This window comes from Megalobrama amblycephala, linkage group LG24 (genome assembly GCF_018812025.1).
Source record: "Megalobrama amblycephala isolate DHTTF-2021 linkage group LG24, ASM1881202v1, whole genome shotgun sequence".
NCBI lineage: Eukaryota > Metazoa > Chordata > Actinopteri > Cypriniformes > Xenocyprididae > Megalobrama > Megalobrama amblycephala.
In genome coordinates this window covers 22,832,513-22,860,340 of record NC_063067.1, presented here as the reverse complement: position 1 = coordinate 22,860,340, position 27,828 = coordinate 22,832,513, and the positions used below count along the sequence as shown (strand labels likewise).

Genomic DNA, 27,828 nt, shown 5'->3' with positions numbered 1-27,828 from the left:
CTAAAAAAAAAAAACTTACAAATTCTGCAAAGGCTATATTAATCTATGAGCATTATTGTTTAAAGCCTGTAATGGTTAAGAAAACATACAAAGATAGAAAAGGGTATTTAACTTAATTTTATTAAAATAATTGATTAAAAGTATGTACTCTATACATATCAAGAACAGCTTCAAAATACTTGACATCACAAAACTGATCTCAAATTGTGTAAGACTACGTCGCATCTTGAACACCACTCAATGGCAACTCAATACTAAATTATGAAGCTCTTTTTGTGTATATGATATATAAACATCATTGCTCTTTGAGCATTGAGGGAAACATCTTTTCAGACACATAAAAACGAGGGCTTGTTTACTTATAATCACGTTGTCGACGTCCCTGAATCTGTTCCAGCCTTCATTTCTGAGCTCATCATCAGCTGCAGCAGAGGTCCTCAATGAGCTGCTGTCCTGCAGAGTTCAGCTCTAACTCTCATTGAACATAAGAAGCAGCTAATCAAGCTCTTCAGGATCACACAGGAAGCTGAGCTGAAGCAGGGTGGAAATAAACTCCACGTGATGGTGGATTGAAGACCTCTGAACTACAGGATGACTGGAGCTCTCAATCTGAAAACTCAAGAGTTTCCTCCCCTTGTTTCAGCCGTCGTTTTATCAGTCACAAACTCTATAAATGGCACCACAGCAGCACAAAGCAACAGTATGGGGCTTTAGAAGACAGGCAGCTTCATGGAGGTGAGTGTGCAGGAGGTGATGTCTTCACTCTGGGACGCTCTGTGCAGCGAGGGTTCAGAGGCGCTGCGGTTAATTTTGGGCAGCGAGTGCTGCAGCAACTCAATGGAGGACAGAATCTGTGGACACAGATGAGAGAAAGCAATCAAGTGCGTGTTATTTCCTGCATCTGCCACAGCTCACAGGAAAACTGTTTGTTTACTACATTTTTCAGTTACCAACCAGAATGAGGTATTTAACTGTGCTGTGATATAAGTAAGGGATAAAACTAGGCTAGGTATGCATTAAAGCATTTTAATGCACAATGTGGAGGTAAAGAACCATCCAACGTGAAACTGCGTGTTTTAAAATTGTGGATTAAAATTTGTCCAGACAAATGTAGTTAGTTTATCTTTATCTAAGGGTCCTTAGATCTAGAATTCTAAAGAGAAAGAAAGTAGTGTAGTAAGATTACATTTATTTGAAGGAATTTAAGTAAAGGAGTGAGAAAGAGAGAGCGAGTCTGTTTTTTGTCTGTGTTTTGATCAGGAGATTCAGTACTCTTCCAGAAGATGTGTAATAGCGCCCCCTACCATATAATAGTGAAAACACGGAAAGTTCTGTCAATGGCAGGGAATACAAAAGGTATAGTTGTAAGGCCAGGAAGAGTTCATCATGTGTAACCCCTGAGTAATTTGATGTAAAATGAGGATTACAAAAACTGTTGTTATTATTATCAGAAGCATAATGTCTATTTAAACCAGTGTTTCTCAACCCTGGTCCTGGAGGACCCCCAACACTGCACATTTTGAAAGTCTCCTCTGTCTGACACACTCATTTCAGGTAGTGGAGTTTCTTCTAATGAGCTGATGAGTTGAATCAGGTGTGTTTAATTAGGGAGAAAACCTGCAGTGTTGGGGGTCCTTCAGGACCAGGGTTGAGAAACACTGATTTAAACAGTGGTTCTCAAAGTGTGGTGTGCGCCCCCCTGGGGGGAGCAGAAAAAAAAAACAGCTGCCACAACAGCATTCAAGTGCATGAATATTGGTTGGCGCACCGCCTTAATAAAGCAGCACTGAGCATCAATTCAACTGAATCGTCTTCAGCTTAGCAAACCAGTGCAAAAGAAAAATTCAAGTGAGAAAAATGCAAGTGATAAATCAAGCAAACATCAAGGTCAAGAGAGGTGTTCTTCATGTCAGCGTTACAGAAGGAGGTAACACAGGTAACTCAAGTAACTTGATAGTTAATTTGCAGGTGAGAAAGCAGAATAAACATGTGAGAGTTCAATATCAATGGCTAGTATAGCACACTTAGCTGGAAGGTAACTATCTATGTGTCTTTGCAGGTGAAGGCTGATGACAAGTGGGAGATCTGGATAGAAGACGTTTGCATCCTGAAGGTATCCCTCATGGGTAAGCTCATGGATGAGTGTGGGCACTGGGCTGAGCTCAGGGATGAGAGTGGGCATATGACTCTGGTCAGGGGCTGGAGCCTTCACTTGACTCTGGTCAGTCACTTTCTGGAGCAAATTTGGGGATTTCACTCTCTGGAGTGGATTCATGGATTTCAATCTCTGGACTCTGGATGGGGACTGGAGTTTCAAGCAGTCATCTTGGCTGAGGGCTCAGGCACGGCGGCCATGACGGGACTAGACTCTGGAATGGCGGCCATGATGGGATGAGACTCTGGAATAGCGGCCTTGATCGGCCATTCACACACTGGAACGGACTCGGAGATGGCAGCCATGATGGGATGAGACTCTAGAATGGTGGCCATGAGCGGACATTCACACACTGGAACGGACTCGGAGATTTCACATGCTGGAACTGAATCGGCGATTTCACACACTGAAATGGGTTTAAGAACATTACTCACTGAAAGAGACTGGGGAAGAGGACTCACTGGAACTGACTGGGGACGGTCTCTCAATGGAACCGACTGGTGAGTTTCTCACACAGGGACGCACGTCCTGATATTGCTGAGTTAGATGCGTTCCTGGGTCAACATATTTTGTTGTTCCTGGAACAACATTCTAGTCTGAAAATTTAACCTTAACCCTATTCCTATTCCTACCCCTAAATCTAACACAACCCATAAGTTATCCCAAAAATCTGAGGGAAATGATAGATGAAAAACACTGATGTAGATGCACCAATTCATGATTTTAAGCCTAAACTTGACATAATCTGTAAATTTGTCCCTGAAATCTGATTGGGTGATTTGAATGTTGTTCCAGGATCAACAAAAATGTTGACCCAGGAACATGTTGAACTCAGCAATATCAGGTTATGCCACAGGGACTGATTCTAGCCATGAAGACTGAAGATGGGAAATCTTCTGGAGAGCTGTCTTGATGGCCATGATAGGTGGGTCCTTTAGCTTTGCCTGCAGGTCCACAATGTTCAAAAGAGCTTTCCTTGCCTGAGGGAAGACTGGAGACTCATGGCTAAATCCTGTCGGGGGGGCTTGGTTTAGCTGTTAAAGCTCCGCCCTCTTCTGGATAGTGGCCAGAAGCAGCAGCTCATTTGCATTTAAAGGGACACAAAAACTGCATGTTTTTGCCCACACCCAAATAGGGACAAATTTGACAAACTATAATAAATGATCTGTGGGGAATTTTGAGCTGAAAATTCAGACACATTCTGGGGACACCAGAGATTTATATTACATCTTGTGAAAAGGGGGCATACTAGTTACCCTCATCTTGGTCATTTTTTATATATGCCAAGCATGCTGGAAAACAAGCAGCAACTCTATAATGTCACTGATTTAGTGTCATGTATGTTTAGTTGCATAATCTGTTAAAGGAAAGCAAACATACCTGGGGAAAAAGAGGCCTCTCGTCCTTGGACTTCTTGATGCAGTCAGCCACCAGCCTCTTCATGGCTTTAGGACATCTCTTATAGAGCTTACTGAGGTCTGGAGACAGATATCCCCGACCAACCATGAAAATGATCTGAATAAAATGGAAAATACAGAGCTTGAAGCACAGAAAACCACTATAAATATATACATTCAACAATTTGGTTCTAAAAACGCAACAGCACAGTATTGCACGGCGCAGCCATTTAAAGTAGGAAAAATAGTTATTTGTCATAGACTGATCTTTCTCATAATCTTAACATGACAGTAATAAATCTAAAAAAAAAAAAAAAAAAAAAAAACAGTCAAAAACACATCCACATCACAATTTGACATTTGAAAAAAAAATAATAATAATAATAATAATACATTTATATGATTTTGCATAAATATAAGTCTCACTGTGTGATGATTTCACTCACACACACACACACACACACACACACACACACACATTGAAAAACTGTCAAAACAAAAACTGTCATATACAGCTAAGCAGCTAAGTATACATCATGGCAGTATGAATTTATACTGATTAAAATGGGGAAAAAAATTGTCTGGACAGGATTATTTTAATTACTGTCATGAGAATGAGGATTCTGTTTAACTGTTATTAAAAACTGGACCCGGATGTTTTTTGTGAGGTTCACCCGACTACTGAGACTGAATTATTGTGTGCTCTGATTTAGGGCTGAACTAACACACACACAGACACACACACATAGGACAGGGGTTAGGGAGTAAGCCCAATGCGTGCTCTACAGTCTCTGGGGTCCTGATTAGTTTACACGTCTAAATTTAGTCCAGAGTCTCTGTAGAACATGGTTGGGTCAGACTGAGAGAGATCCTGATCCATGTTCACAAACACATGACCAGTCATGCTGGATAAACCATTAGCTTCTTGCTTACTGAAAGGCTTGAAAGGCATTTGCTGGAGTGTTGACCACTAAACTTAATATATTTCAAGTTCTTTCATGACTGCCCTTTCAAATGAACTATTGAAAAACAATGCAACATTGACCAAGACCAAGCAGCTCTTTAGGCCTGTATGTGTTACCTGATCTCGGTTAGGCTATCTGTGAGTAGGGCAGCTCCCCAGTCATTAATTCAAACAGCACAATGCCATAAGAATACACATCCGACTGGAAACTGTAAGGGTTGTTGTCCTGCATTCGGATCACCTCGGGTGCCTGACGGGGGAACAGCATAAATGTGAGTAAAGGGTCAATGACAGATGCTTGTTCAAAATGGAATGAAGCAGGCAGAATCTGAGATGCTAAGCACCACACTGACCATCCATAAAATAGATCCCGAAGGCTGCTCCACCTGTTGAGAACCACTCCACCTGGCCTTCACAGTGGCCAGGCCAAAATCTCCAATCTTCACTGTCAGGCCTTCATGTAAGAAGATGTCTGTGCTTGAGTTAAAGTCAAAGTCGAGCATCTTGTGGCAATCTGCATAAAGGCTTGTCCATCTCCTTTTAGCCAAGAATAGCTCACTTCGACAGGAAGGTAAAAGCAGCTATGTATCTTCACGCATAAAGACCCATTTATGCAACCATATTACAAAGAAAGGGTTAAGTTAGGTTTACAGCACATCTTTTTTCCCTGTATGATATTAGAGTCATTTTAGATGTATAAAGCTGCAGAAAAGTACAGGTTCATGTCAGGCCTTTCTGGAGGACAGTAATGTTATTCCACTTACTGAGTAATTCTTGTATATATGGACCAAGCTTTGACATTTTGGAACAGATTTTGTTGCAGAGAATTCTTTAGAACTCCATTAAATGCATTAAGACTTATGCTCACTGGAATAACTGGATGATGTCACGATTTCCTCTACACGCCCTTTATCATCTGTATAACATAAATCAAGGAGGTGTGCTCTTAAGAATACATGTCTAAGATGTCAAGTAAGGCGGTCCAACATTCTTCTGTCTCTGGATGTAGAAAAACTGTGCATACTCTTAAAAAAAAATCCAAATTAAAAACAAACAAAATTTAAATAATGAGTAAATACATCGTATTTAGGGACAGTTTTTGTTGAAAACTCCATACGTCACTCACTTGTGCGCGTCTTGTCATATCCGTGAACAGAGAAAAGTTTCTCCGGCTGCTTTGACGCGTGTCTGGTGTGGGAGTGGCAGAGGTTAGTTGTCACAATGAGCGAGAAAGGTTGATATGGAGATAAATGATAAAACTCCAGGAAATCACGTTTTAAACAAACACCGAACAGAGAAGAGTCTGCTGGCAAAAAGAGAATGCAACAGAGCTCGTAATAAAACAAGAATCAACATTGGCAAGAACTGAGGGATTTGAAATGTTGTAAAAGCGATGCGGAGGTAATGGAGTTTTTATTACTCGGCAGGTGAGTAAGGCGTTGTTTATCTGTTATTGAACAGATATACTTGCCATATGTAGCTCTCTAACAGAGTTCACTGTAAAGCATTATCTATTGTGAAGGGTCATTTCATTATGGTTGTTGTGGCTGTGCTGGAGTTCAAAGGGTTAGTTCATGCAAAAATGAAATTTCTGTCATTAATTACTTACCCTCATGTTGTCCCAAACCCGTTAAGACCTTCGTTCATCTTCAGAACACAAATTAAGATATTTTTGATGAAATCAGAGGGTTTCTGAACCACACATAAGCAGCAACGTCATTGCACCTTTTAAGGTCCAGAAAGGTACTAAAGACATCATTAAAATAGTCAACATGACTGCAGTGGTTCAACCTTAATGTTATGAAGCGACAAGAATACTTTTTTGCGCAAAAACAAAACAAAAATAACAACTTTATTCAACAAATTCGTCTGTTCTGTCATACTGCTACACTATTTTCGTTGCAGAGCTTCAGTGTTTATGTCTGAACGAGGGCTCAGTATTGGCTGACTCCAGCGTCAGCATCACACGGATGCGTCATGCTGCTCACGTGACCAGATACTGAGCCGGCATTCGAACATAAACGCGGAAGCCTTCACTGTGCTTACTGCGTCAACTGCACGAGGATAATGACAGAGAAGAGATTGTTGAATAAAGTCGTTCATTTTGTTTTGGTTTTGCACACAAAAAGTATTCTCGTCACTTCATAACATTAAAGTTGAACCACTGCAGTCACGTCGACTGTTTTAGCGACGTCTTTAGTACCTTTCTGGACCTTGAAAGTGGTGATTATACTGCTGTCTATGGACGAGTCATATACCTCTCGGATTTCAAAAATATCTTAATTTGTGTTCCAAAGGTCTTACGGGCTTGGGACGACATGAGGGTGAGTAATTAATGACAGAAATTTCATTTTTGGGTGAACTAACCCTTTATTTTCAAGGAAGTACTGTGTCTATTACTGGGTAAAGCTATAGTAACGTCTTCAGCTAGTCAGCTTGAGATAATTTCCATCTAATCTAATTTTATCTCTTAAGCCTAGTAGTGAATGTTTTATGAGCAGTAGGATAATCATATTCATCCACACAGTCACACAGAACCGAAGCACAAAACAATATCCTTCCACAAAATGCATGCAGTTACATAGTGTACCTTTAAGCATTATGTTATAACCAGGGTTTAAAATATCCGACAACCAGTCAAGTGTGGGTGAAAATCAACCACAGCGGGTAACAGACAGTATTCAGTTTATGCCACTAATGCATTTTTCACAATCAGACTTCATAATATACCTAAATATATTAAAATGTAAGCTTTGACTTTTATAATCAGGTTTATTCTGATAATTTTTGTTTTGGCTAATATTAGTTCTGAATGGTCAGTAAAAAAAAAAAAATTGTAGTCTTGTTTGAAAATTTAATTTCAAATCCTGGTTAACATTGCAGCTTTAACACCCTGTAAAGTTAATGGTTTCGGGGTACACTGATGCAAGTCATGTGGGCCTTTTTTGCTGTCATTCAAATATTCAATATAAATGTCATGAACACTGCAAAAATTGGCAAAACCTGGGACTTCCTTTACAGGCACTACAAGCCATAAATGTGATCAGAGCTTGTGATTTTGGAAAGCTTTTACCAGTTTTTTGTGCAATATGTTATCAGCTGCTCCAATGAGTGGTCAGCGGACCACTCTAAAAAATGCTGGGTTAAAAACAACCCAAGTTGGGTTGAAAATCAACAAACCCAGCGATTGGGTTGTTTTAACACAGGCAGTTGGGTTAAATGTTTATGCATACTTTGGGTTCATTTTAAGAAAGTAATATAATTTTTTTTTTTTAACAATAATTGAGTTACTACCCAGCATTTTGGGCAAACATTTAACCCAACCGCTAGGTTAAAACAACCCAATCGCTGGGTTTGTCCATTTTCAACCCAAATTGGGTTGTTTTTAACACAACATTTTTTAGAGAGTGTAAATGTAGCTAAATAGCTAAAACTTATCACATCTGCCTTTAGACCTCAAAAGTACAGAATGAAATTATATGCCTTATAAAAGGATACTGTTTGATTTCATGTCACGGTGGATGATGTTTTTAGCATGTAGATAGCTGTGAGGGGGAAAAAAAAACATGATAAATTATTGTTGAGACATTCACAATGAAATTACAGACAAATCCATTAATTCACAGGATGTGGAACTCACTCCATGCCCTGAGCCGTCTGTCTGGCGATATCTATCAGCTGAAACATCTGGAAGTTGGTCTCTTGCACATGGAGGTGTTTATAGAGACTGCTGCCTTCACACCACTGCGTTACAATCGCAAGATTGTCTTTTGTCATGTAGCCCATGAACAACAGGATGTTGACATGTCTGGTTTTTCTGTTGGCAGCAAAAGTTTTTGCATAGACAATCAATGGAGGAACAAAGGCTTTCAGATTTCAATCAAAAATAGCTTAATTTGTCTTCCGAAGATGAACGAAGGTCCTTACGGGTTTGAAACGACATGAGGGTGAGTAATTAATGACAGAAATTTCATTTTTGGGTGAACTAACCCTTTAATTTCTAGGTAAACAATTACTGTAATATGGCAGGATGCAATGTTGCCTGGAAAATGTAAACAAGCTTTGGTTATATTGTGCCTGTACAAGATGGATCAAAATCGCTGCCGTCGACACACTGCTCTCAATCAACATCAACATCTCACCTCAGAACTGCCACCTCATTGCGGAAGGCTTGAAACTGCTCCGGTGTTGGGTTGGTGACTTTTAATATCTTCACAGCCACATCACCTACAGCCGGTTACAGCGCAAGTTAACCATGGTCACAACTTGTCATCTTAGTGACAGCTAGATTTTACCGAAGGTGGCAAGTGTTAAACCAATGCTTACCATGCCATTTCCCTTTGTGTACGGTTCCGAAGGAGCCCGACCCAATCCTGTTTAGCAGCATGACCTCATTAGCTTCAATCTCCCAGTAATAGCTTGAGTCTCTTTTATCCCTTGGCCGCTAAAAAACAATAACTGATGTAAGCATTTAAGAAAGTGCACTAAAACAGTCATATTTGACCCCAAGAAACCTATTCCTTTAACAACAATTAAGTACATTTTCCAACTAAATTATTATTACTGTAATGAATATTTAAAATCAAAGTACAATTGTAAAGTGTACATCATTGTAGTATTTTAAATGTATTAAAAATGTTCTTAATAGTGAAAATGCAATACAAAACATGACAGTTTAGTGACAGTAGCAGATGGTAATATCATGGTACTTGCATTACATAATGTGACACTGAATGAATATTGTACTCATAGAGCACAGTGTTTAGTAGGGCCGCCCCCTAATATTCAACTAAATGTTAGAAGAGACTTTGTCGTGTTATTATTTGGTTAGTCGCAGAAAAAAGCCTCTTGGCGAAGTCACGTAGTCTGTGAGGGACAGATCGTTATCAGCAGGTCCCTGTAGTAATTACAGTATGTTGGGCAGGAAATCCAAACATTCGTTTATCATCCATCAACCTCAAATATTGCTTATCATTTAAAACACAATAAACATAGTAAGTAGTAGCAACTTTACATAGCTGCTCGCTCTAACGTTAACCTAGATAAATATGCGTTATTATTAGGCGCATATTCAAGTGTTTGTGCGGAGTGTGGAAGCTGAAGTATAACGCTTACTGCAAGACATGGAGACGCCGGCGCGATCACTGACATTTTTACCTGACAACAGTGGAAACAACTTAAAATACTCTGTCATTTTTTGTTATAGATAACAGTAATACATAATTCGAACCTGTAAAGGTTTAATTTTTTATTTGTATTATCTTGAAATGTCTACTTTTAAAAGAAATACTTTCTGTTTATGTAATCCGTATGAAAGGTGCAATTCTCTCTCTAGAGGTGCAAAGATGGCGAGTCACATCATCAACTTCACCTTTGCAGACGACACTGACTAAGAAAACACTTGTTTATTAATAAATAATTAAAATGTCCCCTTGCTATTTTTTCGGACACATTCATAATCATTACTTTTTCCAGTGCTTTACAGCAAGCTTTGTGTGTAATAAAGCTTAGGCTATATATTACCAAAGACTATAGAATAACACAAGACGTCTCACTCGTATTGTTTTGAATGGGAGAAAGTGTAACGCGCAATATGGCGAAATAAGTCCCGCCTTCTAAATAAGAGCCAATCGCCAACTGGTAAAGTCTTCAGCGGCCGTTAGAATCACCGGTTTCTATAGAAACAGTCAGACGCGCGCCTCAGATTTAGGTCTGCGCATGCGCATTAGCTTGATCCAGCCTGAAAAATACTGTTTTTTTTGTCATGATTCGAGCGTTTAGAAACTAAATTTATGAGCTGGTTGTTGTTAGATTTCATTGAAATCTAACAACAAATCTGAAAAAATCGTTTTCATAAGGTAATGATTAAACAGTTTTGGAGTGGGGACAGTTTTTTCCCCATTCAAAGAGATTGCATGATGCCCAGGATGCCCGAGAGGCGTTTCAAAGATGGCCGCCGAGTGAAATGACTTGTCTTAAAGGGACTTTGATATTACGCCTATGAAAGTCTCATTATGGTTTAGTATTCTCCTCTGTAAATATTTAAGGTATTAAATGAATGAATGTGCCATTAGTCGACTAATGGCTTAAATGAACGACTAGTAGTTGACTAGTAAAATCTTTAGTTGGGGGCAGCCTCGGTATTTATAAAATTCTCCTTCACCACATGAAAGACTACTAGTAAGTGATGTGCACTGTAATTGGCGTTTTAGATGAAGTATCTGAATGGGCTTGTGAAACTGCAGAGTCTGGCTAGGTTCCTATAACTGCTTACATCCTCTGCATACCATGGTTTAGTGCTTTGTCTCCACTTCTAAGGACTGTCCACTGAAACATATAAAACTACAATGTTCCTCTGCCTTGAGAATTCGTGCAGCACGATTCTCCTGGTCTTCACTTCTGAGTTTCCTACAACACTACTTGACTAATGAGCAAACAGAAAGAAGACTTCACAGAGCTTACGATTGTGACCTTCTCCTGCGGGTTAAGGGATGGTGCCCGCTCTCTCTGGGCTGGGGTGGGTACATTGGGCTGACTCCAGCCCGTAGGGCTCTGATTCGGAGAACTGCCCGCTGCAGAGACGTGGTTAAACAAAAATTACATGATCCCTATTCATGCTCTAATTAAACTACAGCAAAAACATTTCTCTTGAATCTGTTTTGATGTTTCATTCTTACCTGAGCTGTGAACACGTATGGCATCCTAGATGAAAAGCAAACAGAAAAAAAAAAAAAAAAAAAAATCAAGAAATAACACAATCTTTCCACTCCTTAAAATCCTATGGCACACTGCAAGACAGAAGCTTGTTGCTTGCACAGTTTGCATAATTCTGTTGTGTTGCCTATGTTATGATGTGCACCGCATACAACTAGACTAGATCATTCACTCACTTATGATCCTATAATTCCATGTTTAGAGTTGATTTTTGACAACAAAACAATATGAAGAAAAAAATTCATATTTACATGCACAGTACAGAAGCAAGAGAAGAATGTTTAATGTTTGCTAAGACAGAAACCATGTTTGATCAGTTTCTTTTTAGATCTCACTTACCACGGTCTCATGCTCTCCCAGTTCAATATCACTGGCTATTGCTCATAGCTGCTAACCAGGAGAGTGTGCACACTTGAAAATGGGTCAGCTAGTTTTTAAATAGGTTTAAACTTTGTAGTAATGTAAATTTATCGGAGTGTTGAGGGGGGCACATGAAGGGATGACTTGGATCTGCAGCTTTCGTATAGTCTATAGTGGAGACTGGAGATGGTTATAACAGTGAGTGTATGAGTGTTTAACCACTATGTGGAAAAATGAACAACTCCATTCTGGGTTATAATTTAATATGTGATCAGGTTAAGGCATTTTAAACAACAGAATTCTAAATTAGCAGATTATCTTGTTTAATTTGGTAAACTGTATAGAACTTACTTGACTTTCACATAAATGTTAAAACATTAGAAATGTCATAGCTGAGCAGATGGGCAGGGATGTAACACTACTTTACACATTTATGTCTACTGGACCCATAAAGGCCGCACAAAATAGTTCCAAAGCAATACGTTTTAATATTTAAACCTGTTTGCTGCTTTAGAAATAAATGCACTCTTTGTACTTTATAGATGTTAAATCCAACAAATGTCACAACATTCCCAGTCTCCACAGCGAGCATAGTTGCAGACTTGAAGGGATAGATCAAACCCACTCAAAATACTATATGCTCAAGGTTGAGTAAATAATGTTTGGGTGAACCATCCCTTTCAAATACGAAAGAGTCACAAACTTTTGCAGCCTAGGCTTTATTGCAACATGACAGAAAACAGGTAGAGTGAATTCTTAAGCACAGCAGCTCATGGACTGACCCAGCTCATTCACAGCAAACACAGGCTGCATACAAACGTGCAAACTGCTGTCTGAGGGGGTTTTCACACCTGTAGATCATTTCCTTTGTTCTAAAACAGGGACTTACATAAACACTCACTCAGAGCTTGACATTAACACCTGCCAACCTGCCAAATGCGGGTGTATTTCAGCAGTGGCGTGTAATGCGGTCACTCCTACTAGCCACTTTGGAGAGTTGAATTTCACATATAATATATAGATTTTTCAATTGTAGTCAACTAAGTGCAATGTAGTGTTGTCAAAAACATAGATTTTTGTATACATATCTCTCCGACACCGAGTTGACACACAAACCCACCTCGTTTCATTTGCTCCGGATGAATATTGTTGGTGTTACAGGGCTTGAATTTCAGCATGGGATTGCGTGTATTACACATAATTTAACTCATTCCCACAGATTTTGTGCTCACATGCACATAAAACCACCTTTCAGTACTAAATTGAGTTCTTTTTTGCTGCTTATTGCGCTTAAACAGTCAAATACACAAAATAATGTCAAAATGCTGGTCTTGGTGGGCTTTAATGTAAACAGTCAGTTATGTTTGAATTAAACATAAACAGTTGAGAAAGAAAACACGTGTAACATTATAATGGATCTGTGTGTCAGGTCTTAAAGTGACAGCAGCCTAATATACCTGCTGCCAATTATGAGATAATATTAAAAATATCTATATGGCAGTTTTTCCCCATGGTATCAATGTCAAAATTGTGGCCAGTGAAAATGCTGAGTGGCTAGTAACTTTGAAAAAACACTAGACACAGTGGCTGGTAAGCAAAAAGTTAATGTCAAGCCCTATATATATATATATATATATATATATATATATATATATATATATATATATATATATATATATATATATATATATATATATATATATATATGTATGTATGTGTATGATGAAAATACATAAATATATATTGCAGTTAGAGTGGGAATAAGGCTTCGTCGGGACTGAATTCTTCCAATGCATGGAGAAGAGCAATTACACAACATTTTAAGATGAAGAGGCGCTCTTTGGTTTTCAACTATGATACCTAATGTGCTCATTCACATAATCAGACACTGCTGCTTTTTATATAACACATTTCCCTTTATGAATTATCATAGCACTCGCCAGGTTCCGAAACAAATGCTCCAAACGAGCCAGGTGTGAAAATGCCCTGAATCTCAGGCAGTGTAAGAAAGCATCTATCTGTTAAGCCACTACCTTACGCCTGGGCAGCGAGGCAGCAGAGCAGCTGCATTCTGTTTTACACACAGCCGTACTGAGGAGAAGAACAATACCTACTCTTCTCTTCAGACAAAACTGCTGATGGCACCAGGAGCTTGGAGACGTGCCTAGCTACTCCCCAGCATGGTGCAACAACATGACAGTGAAGAGAAAAGGGAAAAGATGGAATGAAAGAGAGAGAGGAGAACAGCAAATCCAGTTAATATTTTTAGAAGCTTGAGAGCTCGACAACTGACACCCATAAGTGGTGATCACAAAAAGAGGGAAGTAGAGATGAAGAAATGTCAAGACCAAATAATCTACATCACTGAGACAAGAGAGACCAAGGAGGACTGGGACTTCCCATGTGGCTGATTCTGAGGTTTGTCATTACCTCAATCTGGCTGCTGTCGACAGGCAGGGTGGTGCTGAGCATGTTGACGTTGGGTGTGGAGGTGGAGCGTAGTCTCTGTGTCAGAGCCGCTCCAGGACGGGGGGTACGGGCTGGTGTAACTGAAGACATGAGGGTTTGAATGTCTGTGCACCGAGCTAATGGAAATATGAATACACATCTCAGACTACTGCATACGGACGGACAGTGTTATGCTAAATACGACCCTTGCGGTATCTAGAAACAAGAATATCACAGAAACTAGGAGGTGGGTGGGGGAAAGTTGTATTAAAATAAGAATTTCAATTCATTACTTCATTTCAAAAATCCCACTAGATGGCCTTACCAACAACATATGTCATAGCTCCAATAATACACTGATGTTTTATGAAGATCTCGCATAAGACCAAAACTAGATTATTAGATTTTCCTGAAGAAAATGTGAGTGGCATTTACTCAAGACAAACTCACCAGTCCACGTGTTTTGAGTGTTTGCTTAATGGGCCAAGTCAAAAGAGACCACTATATATTTCTTGGGTTTCTTTTATAATGCAAGTCTGTTGTACTGTTTTATTTTTAGTGGTGCTTGCCTCTTTGTGATGCGCTGCTCCTCCTGCAGCGTTTGTCATAGACCCGTGAATGAGGCATAAAATCGACCAGCTCATTGAGGAGAGGTGTGCTATGGCTTTTCTAAGCAATCAGACCTACGATGTTCGCACAGAGGATGAAAAAGCAAGCAAAAAATCCCATAGACTTAAAGGATTAGTTCACTTTCAAATTAAACTTTCCTGATAATTTACTCACCCCCATGTCATCCAAGATGTTCATGTCTTTCTTTCTTCAGTCGAAAAGAAATTAAGGTTTTTGTTGAAAACATTCCAGGATTATTCTCCTTATAGTGGACTTCAATGGCCTCCAGACGGTTGAAGGTCAAAATTACAGTTTCAGTGCAGCTTCAAAGGGATTAAACGATACCAGACAAGGAATAAGGGTCTTATCTAGCGAAACGATCTGTCATTTTCGGAAAAAAATACAACTGTATATGCTTTCATCATCATATGCTTTTTCATCAAAAAACCTTAATTTCTTTTCGACTGAAGAAAGAAAGACATGAACATCTTGGATGACATGGGGGTGAGTAAATTATCAGGAAAATTTTATTTGAAAGTGAACTAATCCTTTAAAGGTACCCTAGAATTAAAAATTGAATTTACCTCGGCATAGTTGAATAACAAGAGTTCAGTACATGGAAATGACATACAGTGAGTCTCAAACACCATTGTTTCCTTCTTATATAAATCTCATTTATTTAAAAGACCTCCGAAGAACGGGCGAATCTCAACAATATAACACCAACTGTTACGTAACAGTTGGGATCATTAATATGTACGCCCCCAATATTTGCATATGCCAGCTCATGTTCAAGGCATTACACAAGGGCAGGACGTCTGGATGTGCACAGCAGAATCATCAGACTAGGTAAGCAAGCAAGGACAATAGCGAAAAATGGCAGATGGAGCGATAATAACTGACATGATCCATGATTACATGATATTTTTAGTGATATTTGTAAATTGTCTTTATAAATGTTTCGTTAGCATGTTGCTAATGTACTGTTAAATGTGGTTAAAGTTACCATCGTTTCTTACTGTATTCACGGAGACAAGACTGTCGTTATTTTCATTTTTTAAACACTTGCAGTCTGTATAATTCATAAACACAACTTCATTCTTTATAAATCTCTCCAACAGTGTGTAATGTTAGCTTTAGCCATGGAGCACTATCAAACTCATTCAGAATCAAATGTAAACATCCAAATAAATACCACACTTTCGCGATTAGACATGCTGCATGACGAACACTTTGTAAACATCCATTTTGAGGGTTACATTAGCTGTGTGAACTTTGTTTATACTGTTTAAGGCAAGCACGAGCTCCGGGGGCAGGGAGCACGAGAATTTAAAGGGGCCGCAGCCTGAATAGACGCATATTTAATGATGCCCCAAAATAGGCAGTTAAAAAAATGAGTTAAAAAAAAATCTATGGGGTATTTTGAGTTGAAACTTCACAGACACATTCAGGGGACACCTTAGACTTATATTACATCTTTTGAAAACACGTTCTACGGCACCTTTAACATTGATGGTGATGTTCGTGATTTTGAATCCCAACTGCCATTTTCTCACACACACACATGGCCCTACGAACCCTTTCTCTCTCACTCTCTCTCATTCAATTGACTTACACCGTGTCTACACCAGATTCAGCCATTGTCGCGTCGCATCACAAATGCTAAAAGCTATCTACACTGGAACGCAACTAACCGACTATTGCAAAACACTTAAACTATGTCAGAAAAAGAACGGGGAATCTGTTTACTGTCGGGAATTTGTTGTGTCATGTAGCGTCGCGCTGCGCCACATCCAGTGTAAACAATATCACTGATTATAATGGGTTCTATTGTCTTCTCACGTTGCGCCACAATCTATTGAATAATAGATGAGAGGGATATAAATGAATCAGAACATCATATAGACACATGAGTTTGGCTCTTGATTTGGGAAGATGTGCAGTCTGTTAGTTTAACCTGCTAACTGTCTAGCCATGCCCTAGCAACCATTTAGAGCACCCTAGCAACCATGTAACTTCATGAATAAACCATATTTCACCACTAGAACATAATACAGACTTATGATTTGGCTCTCTTGCAGTTACATGCATCACTGCAGCATCTGCCGAGTTTTGCCACTGCAAGCACCACTCACATTTTCTTCAGGAAATATACATACTAGTTTATTTTACTATCCATCAGGCAAAAATGTAAATCTGATTGCCCAGGGAAGTAATAGCATACCTCTCAACACAAAATATTATTGAAGTATGTGAAGGATTAGAAAGGGTAATGTTTATTATACAGTTTCTCTAAGCAGAAGGAACTGGATGAAATATTCTGAATGATATCAGTCCACAATCTGACCATGTTGGTTCGTTGGTTTTGAATCTGCTTTTCATTAGGTAATCTGAAATGTTGAGTTACCTGTTGGGGATTCTTGTCAGGGATTCCCTCATTCTCCGAGATGTAGGTGCAGGTAGAGACGGAGTCCCACTTTCACCCGGAGTCGGAAACAATCTGTCAGATGCATAGCATTCAAGTGTCAAACATTCTGTTATAATTTGACTCATATGTACAATGAAAACATCTGAAAAGTCAATGGGGAAGTTCTGTATAAACTGATACTGGCTACCTCAGATAAACTAACAAATCTAATTTAAAAACAGATTGATGTAATTGTAGGCCAGTGACAGTCTTCCATATCGATGGTAACAAACGATTACCGGACTTTATGTAAAGTCTATTCAATGCTTTACCCCTCCGTTACAATGATGTAACATCTTTGAATTATCTTTCTCAGCAAATACTGATGTTAATAGTCACAGTTCATCTGATCAATAAATCAGCATATCATGAAAACAATTAGATATATTTTTTTAATTGATTGTAAACCCTAATTTTAAGTTGTAGGATATTTTTCAAAACAGTGATAACACAAAGGATGAGACATAAAAGAATAAAAGAGAGACTTACAGAAGCTGTCTGATGTTAGTCCAGTCTACACACATTGTGGGCACTTTTGTGCTGCAGTGCTCATGGAACTTGTAGCCACACGTTTGGCACCGGAAACCATTTAACAGGAACTTCTGGCATATGTCGCAGAAAGCCAATTTCAGAAATGTTTTTCTAACCTAAAAATAAAATAAATAATGTTTTTATTTGAACTATGAATAGAATTGTTCAAGTGTGCTCAAAAAAAAACCTGTGTAGCACTTACAAAATTGTGTGTGGTTAAGGGAACATGGTCTAAAACCTCCACTAGAAGTTCCTCCCCGATGAGAGAGGTAGAGTCTGTACTCCAGTCCATACGAGACTTCTTGCTGCAAACATAAATATACATTAACTTGCTTATAGGCTTGTTATACTACCGGTTATGAGGGACAATACCAATGTAGAGGGGAAACATTATGAATAAAACTTACTTGACCACAACAGCTCCTACCAAACAGAACTGCTGTGATTTTGTGTCACATACTTTCGTACATGAGAAGTGCATTCAAACACAGACACACAAGCTGTGGTCATGGTAATGAACAACAATACCTGAAGTAGTAGTGCACTTAGGGCTGGGCGATGTATCGAATTCTTTTGTCACACGCATTTCTTCAGTAAAGCCGGTTCCCTGATTACCGCTAAATGGCCATCACCTGCTTTCAAATGGAGCGGCATTTAATAGACAGAGCCGTAGATCACTGATAAGCCACGCAATATCGCGTTCAATATCGACATTTAACGCGATATTGCGTGGCTTGTCAGTGATCTACGGCTCTGTCTATTAAATGCCGCTCCATTTGAAAGCAGGTGATGGCGATTTAGCGGTAATCAGGGAACCGGCTTTACTGAAGAAAAAAAAGCATTCGATACATCGCCCAGCCCTAAGTGCACTGATCAGGAAATTTGAGGCAGATACTGATCACCAATATTTTAACACTAAATTGATTGATATGATCAATATTAGCCTAAGTGATATTGGCCTAAGTGATTTCTGAGAAACGCTGTTGAAAATTGAAACCAACAATTTTGTGAAAATTTGGGCGTGTCCAGAGAAAAAAAATATTGTGTTTGTACATAGTGCTGGCTGTGTAAACAGGACTAAGACAGAGTGGATCGGACTGATCACCACAACTCACTTGTAGCAATCAGAGATCCACTCATGATGGGGGAGGAGAGAGTGAGCCAATCAGCAGTAGGGGGTGTTAACTCATGTGGAGGAGGAGAGAGAGTGAGTTAATCACAGTCGTGTCCATCATGATGGGGGAGGAGAGTGAGTGAGTTGTGTTCAATCAGAAGTAGGGGGCGTGTTGACTCATGATGGGGGAGGAGAGCGAGAGTGAGCGAATCAGCAGTAGGGGGTGTGTTCACTCATGATGGGGGAGAAGAGTGAGTCAATTATCAGTGGGGTGTGTGTCCACTCATGATGGTGGAGGAGAGAGAGTGAGCCAATCAGCAGTAGGTTTTGTTCACTCATGACGGGGGAAATGAGAGAATTGATTAGCAGCAGGGGGCTTGTCCATTTATGATGGGGGAGGAGAGAGAGTGAGCCAATCAGCAGTGGTGGGCGTGTACACTCATGATGGGGGAGGAGAGAGAGTCGATCAGCTGTAGGGGGCATGTCCAATCATGATAGGGAAGATGAGAGAATTGATCAGCAGTAGGGGGCAGAGAAAGTGAGCCAATCAGCAGTGGTGGGCGTGTCCACTCATGATGGGGAGGAGAGAGATTCGATCAGCTGTAGGGAGCATGTCCATTTATGATGGGGGAGGAGAGAGAGTGAGCCAATCAGCAGTAGGAGGCATGCTCATTCATGACAGGGGAGGAGAGAGAATAGAGCTGCACGATTAAAGGTGCCGTAGAATGGAAAATTGAATTTACCTCGGCATAGTTGAATAACAAGAGTTCAGTACATGGAAATGACATACAGTGAGTCTCAAACACCACTGTTTCCTCCTTCTTATGTAAATTTGATTTGTTTAAAAGATCTCTGAAGAACAGGCGAATCTCAACACAATACCGACTGTTACATAACAGTCGGGATCATTAATATGTACGCCCCCAATATTTGCAGGCAGGCAGTATTAACGTCTGGATCTGTGCACAGCTGAATCAACAGACTAGGTAAGCAAGCAAGGACAATAGCGAAAAATGGCAGATGGAGCAATAATAACTGACATGATCCATGATAACATAATATTTTTAGTGATATTTGTAAATTGTCTTTCTAAATGTTTTGTTAGCATGTTGCTAATGTACTGTTAAATGTGGTTAAAGTTACCATCATTTCTTACTGTATTCACGGAGACAAGAGAGCCGTCGTTATTTTCATTATTAAACACTTGCAGTCTGTATAATTCATAAAAAACTTCATTCTTTATAAATCTCTCCAACAGTGTGTAATGTTAGCTTTAGCCTGTCAGCCACGGAGCATAGCCCCAAACTCATTCAGAATCAAATATAAAACATCCAAATAAATACTGTACTTACAGGATTAGACATGCTGCATGATGAACATTTTGTAAAGATCCATTTTGAGGGTTATATTAGCTATGTGAACTTTGTTTATACTGTTTAAGGCAGTCGCGAGTTTGGGGGCGGGGAGTACGAGAATTTAAAGGGGCCGCAGCCTGAATCGGCGCATATCTAATGATGCCCCAAAATAGGCAGTTAAAAAAACAAATAAAAAAAATCTATGGGGTATTTTGAGCTGAAACTTCACAGACACATGTAGAGGACACCTTAGACTTATATTAAATCTTTTGAAAACGCGTTCTGCGGCACCTTTAATCGAAAGTAATTTAAATTAAATCAAAATCATGTTTTGGCAAAGGCTGCGATTTTTCTCATGCACAGCTTGTCAGTGAAGCACGGCTCTGTGATCAGTAGTTAATGCTGCTCCATTGAAGGCCAGAGGGCACTCTCACGCTGAAACTCCAAACTTGCTCCGCAGAAGAAAGGTAATGCACGCCTTTTGTTAAATTTACTATATATTACTGACAGTATTCAGTTTTAATGTTTTAAAATAATTACAATATTGAACAGTAAAAAAGGACAAATACTTTTAAAATTGCAGCCAGTAGGTGGCAGCAAATAATGGTCCTAACGAGTGAGTCATTGAAGTCATTCTTTCAAACGATTCATTCAAAACGCTTATTCATTTACGAACAAAGCAAATGACGGTCTGTATGAACGGGTTATTGAATTACTTTCTCAAACGATTCGTTCAAAAATGCAGATTCATTCAGAAACAAAACCCCACTGTGTGTTGCTAAGAAGCATTCTGCTCCGGCTTTGTTTTTGTTGGAGAAACGAACAATATTTTGTCTAAAATGACAGTAACTTCCATTTAGTGCTGTGCAAATGTCCATTTTGCACATATTGCAGTTAAAATAGATTGGCCGTTCGATGCACCTCTAAAAGCTAAATCACTTGACAGACAATTAATACAAAAGTCCTTTTTCATAATTACATTATATAAATAAATGAAATATGTACATTACTGTTAGTATTGGAAAAAAAAAAGTGTACTCATAAAATACTCATATTGGTGGACAACATGCATTGTGAATCACTTTGTAACCATTACTCTTTGAATTGTAATCTAATTGAATCGAAGCAGCCAGCGGAGATTCACACCACTAGCAATTACACAGCCTGAATCCTGAGCGCAATCATGAGGTGCTCTGATTGCACGACCTGCTTCGTCATTTCCGGTGTTTGAACTGACCTTCTCTGTCCGGGATGGAGACTGAAGACAGCGCAGCACTCCGGCTGGAGCCCTCGAACCTTCAGCGCTTTGATCAGGCAGCTGTGGAGCGTCACGCCTGGACGCACATTCACCTTCAAGAGGAGCGTGGATATCAGTTATAGAGCAGAAACACACAAGACCATCCACGTACATGCATTTAACTGCTCTTTCCATTCCTTTAACCAATAATATTTGCATTTTTTGAAAACCAGACTTAACTCCCTGCTATAATGAGCTCTGCCAAGGAGGAACTGGCTGCTGGATTTGATAGTCTGCAAGATTCATGCCAACAATAATATTTAAGTTTTGAGGCAGATTACTGCTGAGGAAATTGTTTCAATGTCTTGCAACTTTATTGCTTAGAATACTGTAATAGCACAGTTTTGACCATATTCTTCTGTGCCAGTTCTTATTTGCACTACTGAATGTTCACCACCTGTAAGCACACAGTGCTGTCCCTGTCTGAAGCTTAATTCAGTGTTTTTAACTGAACTTAATTCAGTGTTTTTGTAATATTTGTGGAATATGACTGAAATGCTCTCCCTGCCGCTCTATCATGAACACAAGTCTCACCACTGTCCGCTGCTGGTTGGGCAGGAAGACTCGGATGGTACGGCTGGTTTTGGAGTCGTCTGAGGAGCGGCGCTGTGGAGAATGGATCACAGGAGACGTACATGAGCTCTCAAACACAGAGTCCTTCACTCCCAGACCGTTGGTGACGCTCCTCCACGCTCCTTGAAGCTGCTCCATTACAATACCCTCTAGCACTCACGTCTGGAGAAACAGCAGCCAAAAGCAAAAAAAGTGATCAATTAAAGGAAGTTATAAGTAAATTGTAGGACTGAGACAATACACCCATCTCCATATTCGATATTATCACAATACTTGGGTGCCGATACAATATGTATTGTGGTTTTTTAGCACTGTGATTCGATATTGCTATGTATTACGAATTTTGTTTGCTTTTTCAGCTCTAGACCATGGGGAAAAGTTGAATTATACACTTATACATGATGGTGCAGGTTGTATAGCCGTAGATGTCTCTCCGTCTGCCATTTTTCACTTTCTCGTGTTTACTAGTAAGAGATATGACATCATGATACTCACCGATACAACACATATCGCCTTCTCAGGGCTCAACGCTATTGTCTTCATTGTTTCTGACCCATAACCTTAATAAATAAAGTTGTGACACCAAAAACTACTAGCCTAACTCATACATTTCAAATATTGTTAAAGACAAGTAAACTGTCAGTAATAAAATAAGAACAATTAATCAGCAGGTTTATTAGGCTGCTGTCACTTTAAGAGCTGCATGGATCCAATATACTGATACACATGCATTTTATTTCTCAACTGTTTATTGTTCACTTAAGACATAACAGACTATGGCTGTGCCTGAAATCACCCCCTACACCCTTAAAGGGTTAGTTTACCCAAAAATGAAAATTCTGTCATTTATTACTTACCTTCATGCCTTTACCACACCCGTAAGACCTTCGTTCATCTTCGGAACACAAATTAAGATATTTTAGTTGAAATCCGATGGCTCATGAGGCCTGCATAGGGAGCAATGACATTTCCTCTCTCAAGATGCATCAATGTACTCTGGTTCATTATGCTCCGAAGCTTCCTGAAGCAGTGTTTTGAAATCGGCTATCACTATATAAGTAGTTATTTAGTTTTTTTGGTGCACCAAAAATATTCTCGTCGCTTTATAATATTAATATTGAGCCACTGTACTCACATGAACTGAATTTAAATATGCTTTTAGTACATTAATGGATCTTGAGAGAGGAAATGTCATTGCTCCCTATGCAGGCCTTACGAGCCATCAGATTTCAACTAAAATATCTTAATTTGTGTTCCGAAGATTAACGAAGGTCTTACAGGTGTGGAACGGCATGAGGGTAAGTAATAAATGACAGGATTTTCACTTTTGGGTGAACTAACCCTTTAAATAGGGCACTTTTTGAAGGAACAGCCATTTGTAGTGGTGTCCGAAACCATAGTGAATGTTATTGAGTGCAATCATTGAATCCCATAATGCACCGCAATAATGACTGTACAACCGTACAGTGTTCGCTCAACGGCTACAGAATACCCATAATGCACTGTGAGGGTCGTGTTGACTGAATTTGTCTGACCAGAAGATGGCGCCAGCAGCTGAATCACTCATCCATCCATTTTCCAAACAGCTGGTCCAATGTGGCTACAGCGTAACATCATACAGGTATAAATTCCTTTTAATTGATTATTGAATTGTTTAATTAAGGTTTAGGCTATACATGCTAGTTTCAAGATAAATCTTTTCATTTCTACTGGAGCTGCCAGTTTCAAATGATTATTAAACATCAAGCACAAACTATGCTAAAGCGGCATATCTTCCGGCGCACTCAGTGTCTGAATTCACTTTCATTTTCATTCGCTCCTTCAAGTGAACTATATTAGTGGAGTAATGTAGGGAATAGTGAATGAGGGTATATGGGGCGATTTCGGACACAGCTTATGTTTACTAGGATACTTGCCAAGACCGGCATTTTTTGACGTAATATGTGAATTTGTTTGCTCAAGCTGAAGACGACATGAAAGAGAGCAAATTCAGCATTTGCACACTGTCTGAGAAGCAGCTTTCTGGGTGCGTGCTTCAAACTTGTGTCAAAACTTCTCACACTCTTTCGCATCTTCTTGCGCTTGAATATTTAAACTGGCAATTTGTGACAAGGCTTAAAAAACATGTGCAAATGATAAACTTTCATGATGCAGCACTGGCCTGATCCATCAAGTGACAGTTGTGTCAACTGTCCCGTGTGATGTTCACGCTGGCCCCAGGCCATCCTTATTGTCGAGCCCTGCCCTTGGCTGAAATTAAAGAGGTAACTTTCTTCCGCCACGTCTATAAGCAAGGAATAGATGTGGAGCAAACTAAAATAAAGCATTTAATATGAATTAAAGGGTTAGTTCACCCATATTTAAATCAGTTCATGTGAGTAAAATAGTTCTTTACCTTAATATTATAAAGCGACAAGAATATTTGTATGCGCCAAAAAAAAAACCAAAAAAAAAAACCGTGATTTCAGCAGTTTGGTGGTTTGATACATGATCCGAATCACTGATTCGACACAAAAGAATCATAATGCTCTGAAGCAGTGTTTTGAAATCGGCCATCATAGATATTCGTTATAAAGTCTTTATTTTACTTTTTTGGCGAACAAAAAATATTCTCGTCGCTTTATAATATTAAAGGTGCTGCTATAAGCGATGTCACACGTTTTTAGGCCAAAACATTTTTTGTCACATGCAGCAAACATCTCCTCACTATCCTCTAGCTGCCTTTTCCCCTAAACACACTGTAAAAAAACGCGATCTCTGTAGTCGCCACAAGCTCCAAAAACAGCAACAAAAACTACCTGGTGCAGTCTGGACCACAAAACAATAAACAGTGCTCCAGCCAATAACCGACAAGAATGATTTTAAATGAAACATGACTGTTTCAGGAAGCACGGAGGGGAGGGGGAGGAGGAGGAGGAGGAGGAGGGAGGGTCTAGCTAGCCTCTGTTTTGTTTGACAACACTTCGAACGTCAACAGGAAGTTACTCCACCCAGGATCGCTTAGAGCACCTTTAAGATAGAACCACTGAACTCACATGAACTGATTTAAATATGTTTTAGTACCTTTATGGATCTTGAGAGAGGAAGTACCATTGCTGTCTATGCAGACCTCACTGAGCCATCGGATTTAATCTAAAATATCTTAATTTGTGTTCCGAAGATGAACGAAAGGTCTTAAGGGTGTAGAACGACATGAGGGTGAGTAATTAATGACATTAACTCTTCAGCACAGCATGAATGAACAATACTTAGTGTGGTTACCAAATACCAATAATCTATCACTAGTACTGAACTTCGATGACTGTTCCAAACTGTGTGTATAACGATCACAGACGAGGAATAAGGGTCTTATCTAGCAAAACGATCTGTCATTTTTTTTTTTTTTTAAATAATGCTTTATAAACACAAACAATCACCTTGCAAGTGCTTCCACCAGACCGCCTTCCGTATTCTTCAAAAAGCTTACGCTGTATGTCCTACACCTTCCCTATTCAACTTACGGAAAAAACGGAACTGGTGCCACGTTAGTCCTCATCTGGTATCGTTTATAGCTCTCTGAAGCTGCACTGAAACTGTAATTTTGACCTTCAACCATCTGGAGGCCATTGAAGTCCACTATAAGGAGAATAATCCTGGAATGTTTTCATCAAAAACCTTCATTTCTTTTCAACTGAAGAAAGAAGGACATGGACAACTTGGATGACATGGGGGTGAGTAAATTTTCAGGAAAGTTTCATTTGAAAGTGAACCAATCCTTTAAGGACTGCTGATGGACACTTGATAGAATTGATAGGAATTGACAGAATAAAGAGCTTGGATAAAAATCAGATCTGCATCAGTTTATTGAATCGAAGCATTAAAGTGACGGTCTCTGTCATCATTTATGTTAATCAAACAACAAAAGACAAAGAGAAAATCACTCACTGCTCTTGACTGAATCACTTGTTTTGTAGATTTAATAAGAGTCAGTGAAATCAGTGTTAATTTACACTGGAAAATATGCAGTGCTATTTTGCAGTATTTCTTACCTGAATACTACTGTTAGACCTACCTGAAAAACTTATAGCACAGTTTATTAGTTTATTTTATTTCTATCAAGTTCTCTTTTTCTTACTGACTGTTTAGTTGTCTTTAATAAGGTTTGAATTTTTATATTAGTTAAGCTAGTAGTTTGTGCTGTGCTATCTAAATTAGAATTGAGAATTGTGAAATTTCACTGGTATCTAAATTTGGTGTTTTGACAAAACTATTTATCAGAATACAAGGTTACATAGGTCAAAAACAACGTTATTTATTTATTTGTTAGTTTGTGGCGGCCTGAACAACACTTCGGTAAAGTTGGTTTTGTATTCGCACATTCGGACTTCTGAATAAATTCAAACTTTCCAATAAATGTGCAATAAATTAATGTTTGCGAATTTTAAGCAGCGACATGATATTGACAACCAACGATTGTCAACTTACAACATTTTTCACAGTCTATCAAAATAGGCAAGTATTGTTTTAATGGCATATTTACTTGTGAATGTCCACTGAATGTCCAATGTACTGTGATTAACAAGGCTATTGAATACGGATGTCCGAATGTGCGGATATATAACCAACTTTACCCAAGTGCCTGAACAGACCAATAAAATTTGTACGCTGTACTGTACCTGTACTTACACAAGTGCAGTGACATCTCTTCTCAAATACAGAATCTTACTGGAATTGTGTAAATCAGTGTCATAATAATCAAACACACATACGTACAAGGCAACATAACTTTTGAATCTTTTACAAGAAAAACCTAAAGTAAACCTAAAAACCTGTCAAAATAAAACCAGCATGTAAGTTTAGGTCAAACAAGCTTCCTGCAGTAAATGAATAGTGTTATTGTTATCAGAGTTTGTACAGACGATATGGATCCCCAACAAACGCGGTTTTCCCCGTAAGCTCTTGATGTTTAATAACGCAGTTCAGTGTAAACGCATGTGTATTTGTGTAGACTGCGTGCAGAAGAGACTCATAACAAACACAAACACAGTCGGTAAGATGTACGGAAGGGGTGTAAACTTCGTGGAAAATAAGTTAAACTTAAATAATGATCTTTATTCACAGGGCAAGCATTACATGAAGGTATAAAGGCATTGTTTACACTGGCATGAAGGGTTGAAGGAACTGTTGAGCAGCTCTTTTTACATCTGCGGCCCTATTTCTTCTTCTACATAAACCTATTAACGTTAAATCAAACAGCAAACTCTTCAAACATTTCACAAGCCAAGTTATATTTTTATAATCACTAGACGAAAAGCTGAAATGAGATGCGACACGATCATTACAAAACTCATAATGCGTTTCAGGAGCGATAAACACTCACCAGAGAAAGTTTGAAGAGTTCAGCTCCGCCATAACCTGAAGAAACGACACAATGACGTCACCCACCGCCACAAGATGCGTAACTTCACACACACACACTCACACTCACACACACACACGCATGCACACACACACACACACAGAGAGAGAGAGAGAGAGAGAGAGAGAGATAAAGATATGATATAAATATTAATAATTAATCTAAGATCTTAGACAAAGAATCTGATGTTTGAATCTCTGAGTGAACTGCTTCTGAAATTAATCCTTTGTAAACCGTCACCAATGTGAGCCATTCTAGTGGGAGGTTAGCATATAACTTTCCTCTCTCAAGATCTATTAATGTACTAAAAACATATTTAAATCGGTTCATGTAAGTACAGTGGTTCAACATTAATATTATAAAGCGATGAGAATATTTTTGGTGCGCCAAAAAATAATAATAAAAAACAAAAAAAAAAATAACGACTTAGTGATGGCCAATTTCAA

At 39.0% G+C, this 27,828-nt stretch overlaps 1 protein-coding gene and 1 long non-coding RNA gene across 2 annotated transcripts; both read right to left on the bottom strand.

Moving 5' to 3' along the window:
• Window positions 1-99: 99 nt before the first annotated feature.
• Window positions 100-27,478, bottom strand: raf1a (Raf-1 proto-oncogene, serine/threonine kinase a). The gene is given in 20 exon segments (XM_048177571.1): window positions 100-851; window positions 3,536-3,670; window positions 4,634-4,645; window positions 4,647-4,766; window positions 4,870-4,988; window positions 8,015-8,061; window positions 8,157-8,333; window positions 8,659-8,743; window positions 8,843-8,960; window positions 10,979-11,088; window positions 11,194-11,218; window positions 13,705-13,758; window positions 14,021-14,113; window positions 14,115-14,175; window positions 17,055-17,147; window positions 17,604-17,761; window positions 17,848-17,950; window positions 21,352-21,464; window positions 21,946-22,146; window positions 27,344-27,478. Coding segments are annotated over 19 exon segments (1,941 nt in total). The 5' UTR covers window positions 22,123-22,146; window positions 27,344-27,478; the 3' UTR covers window positions 100-710.
• LOC125259701 lies at window positions 5,234-6,102 on the bottom strand. The gene is made up of 2 exons (XR_007182880.1): window positions 5,643-6,102; window positions 5,234-5,541 (listed from the first exon to the last, which is right to left on the bottom strand). It is a non-coding gene; the product is annotated as an uncharacterized LOC125259701 (long non-coding RNA).
• Window positions 27,479-27,828: the final 350 nt, after the last annotated feature.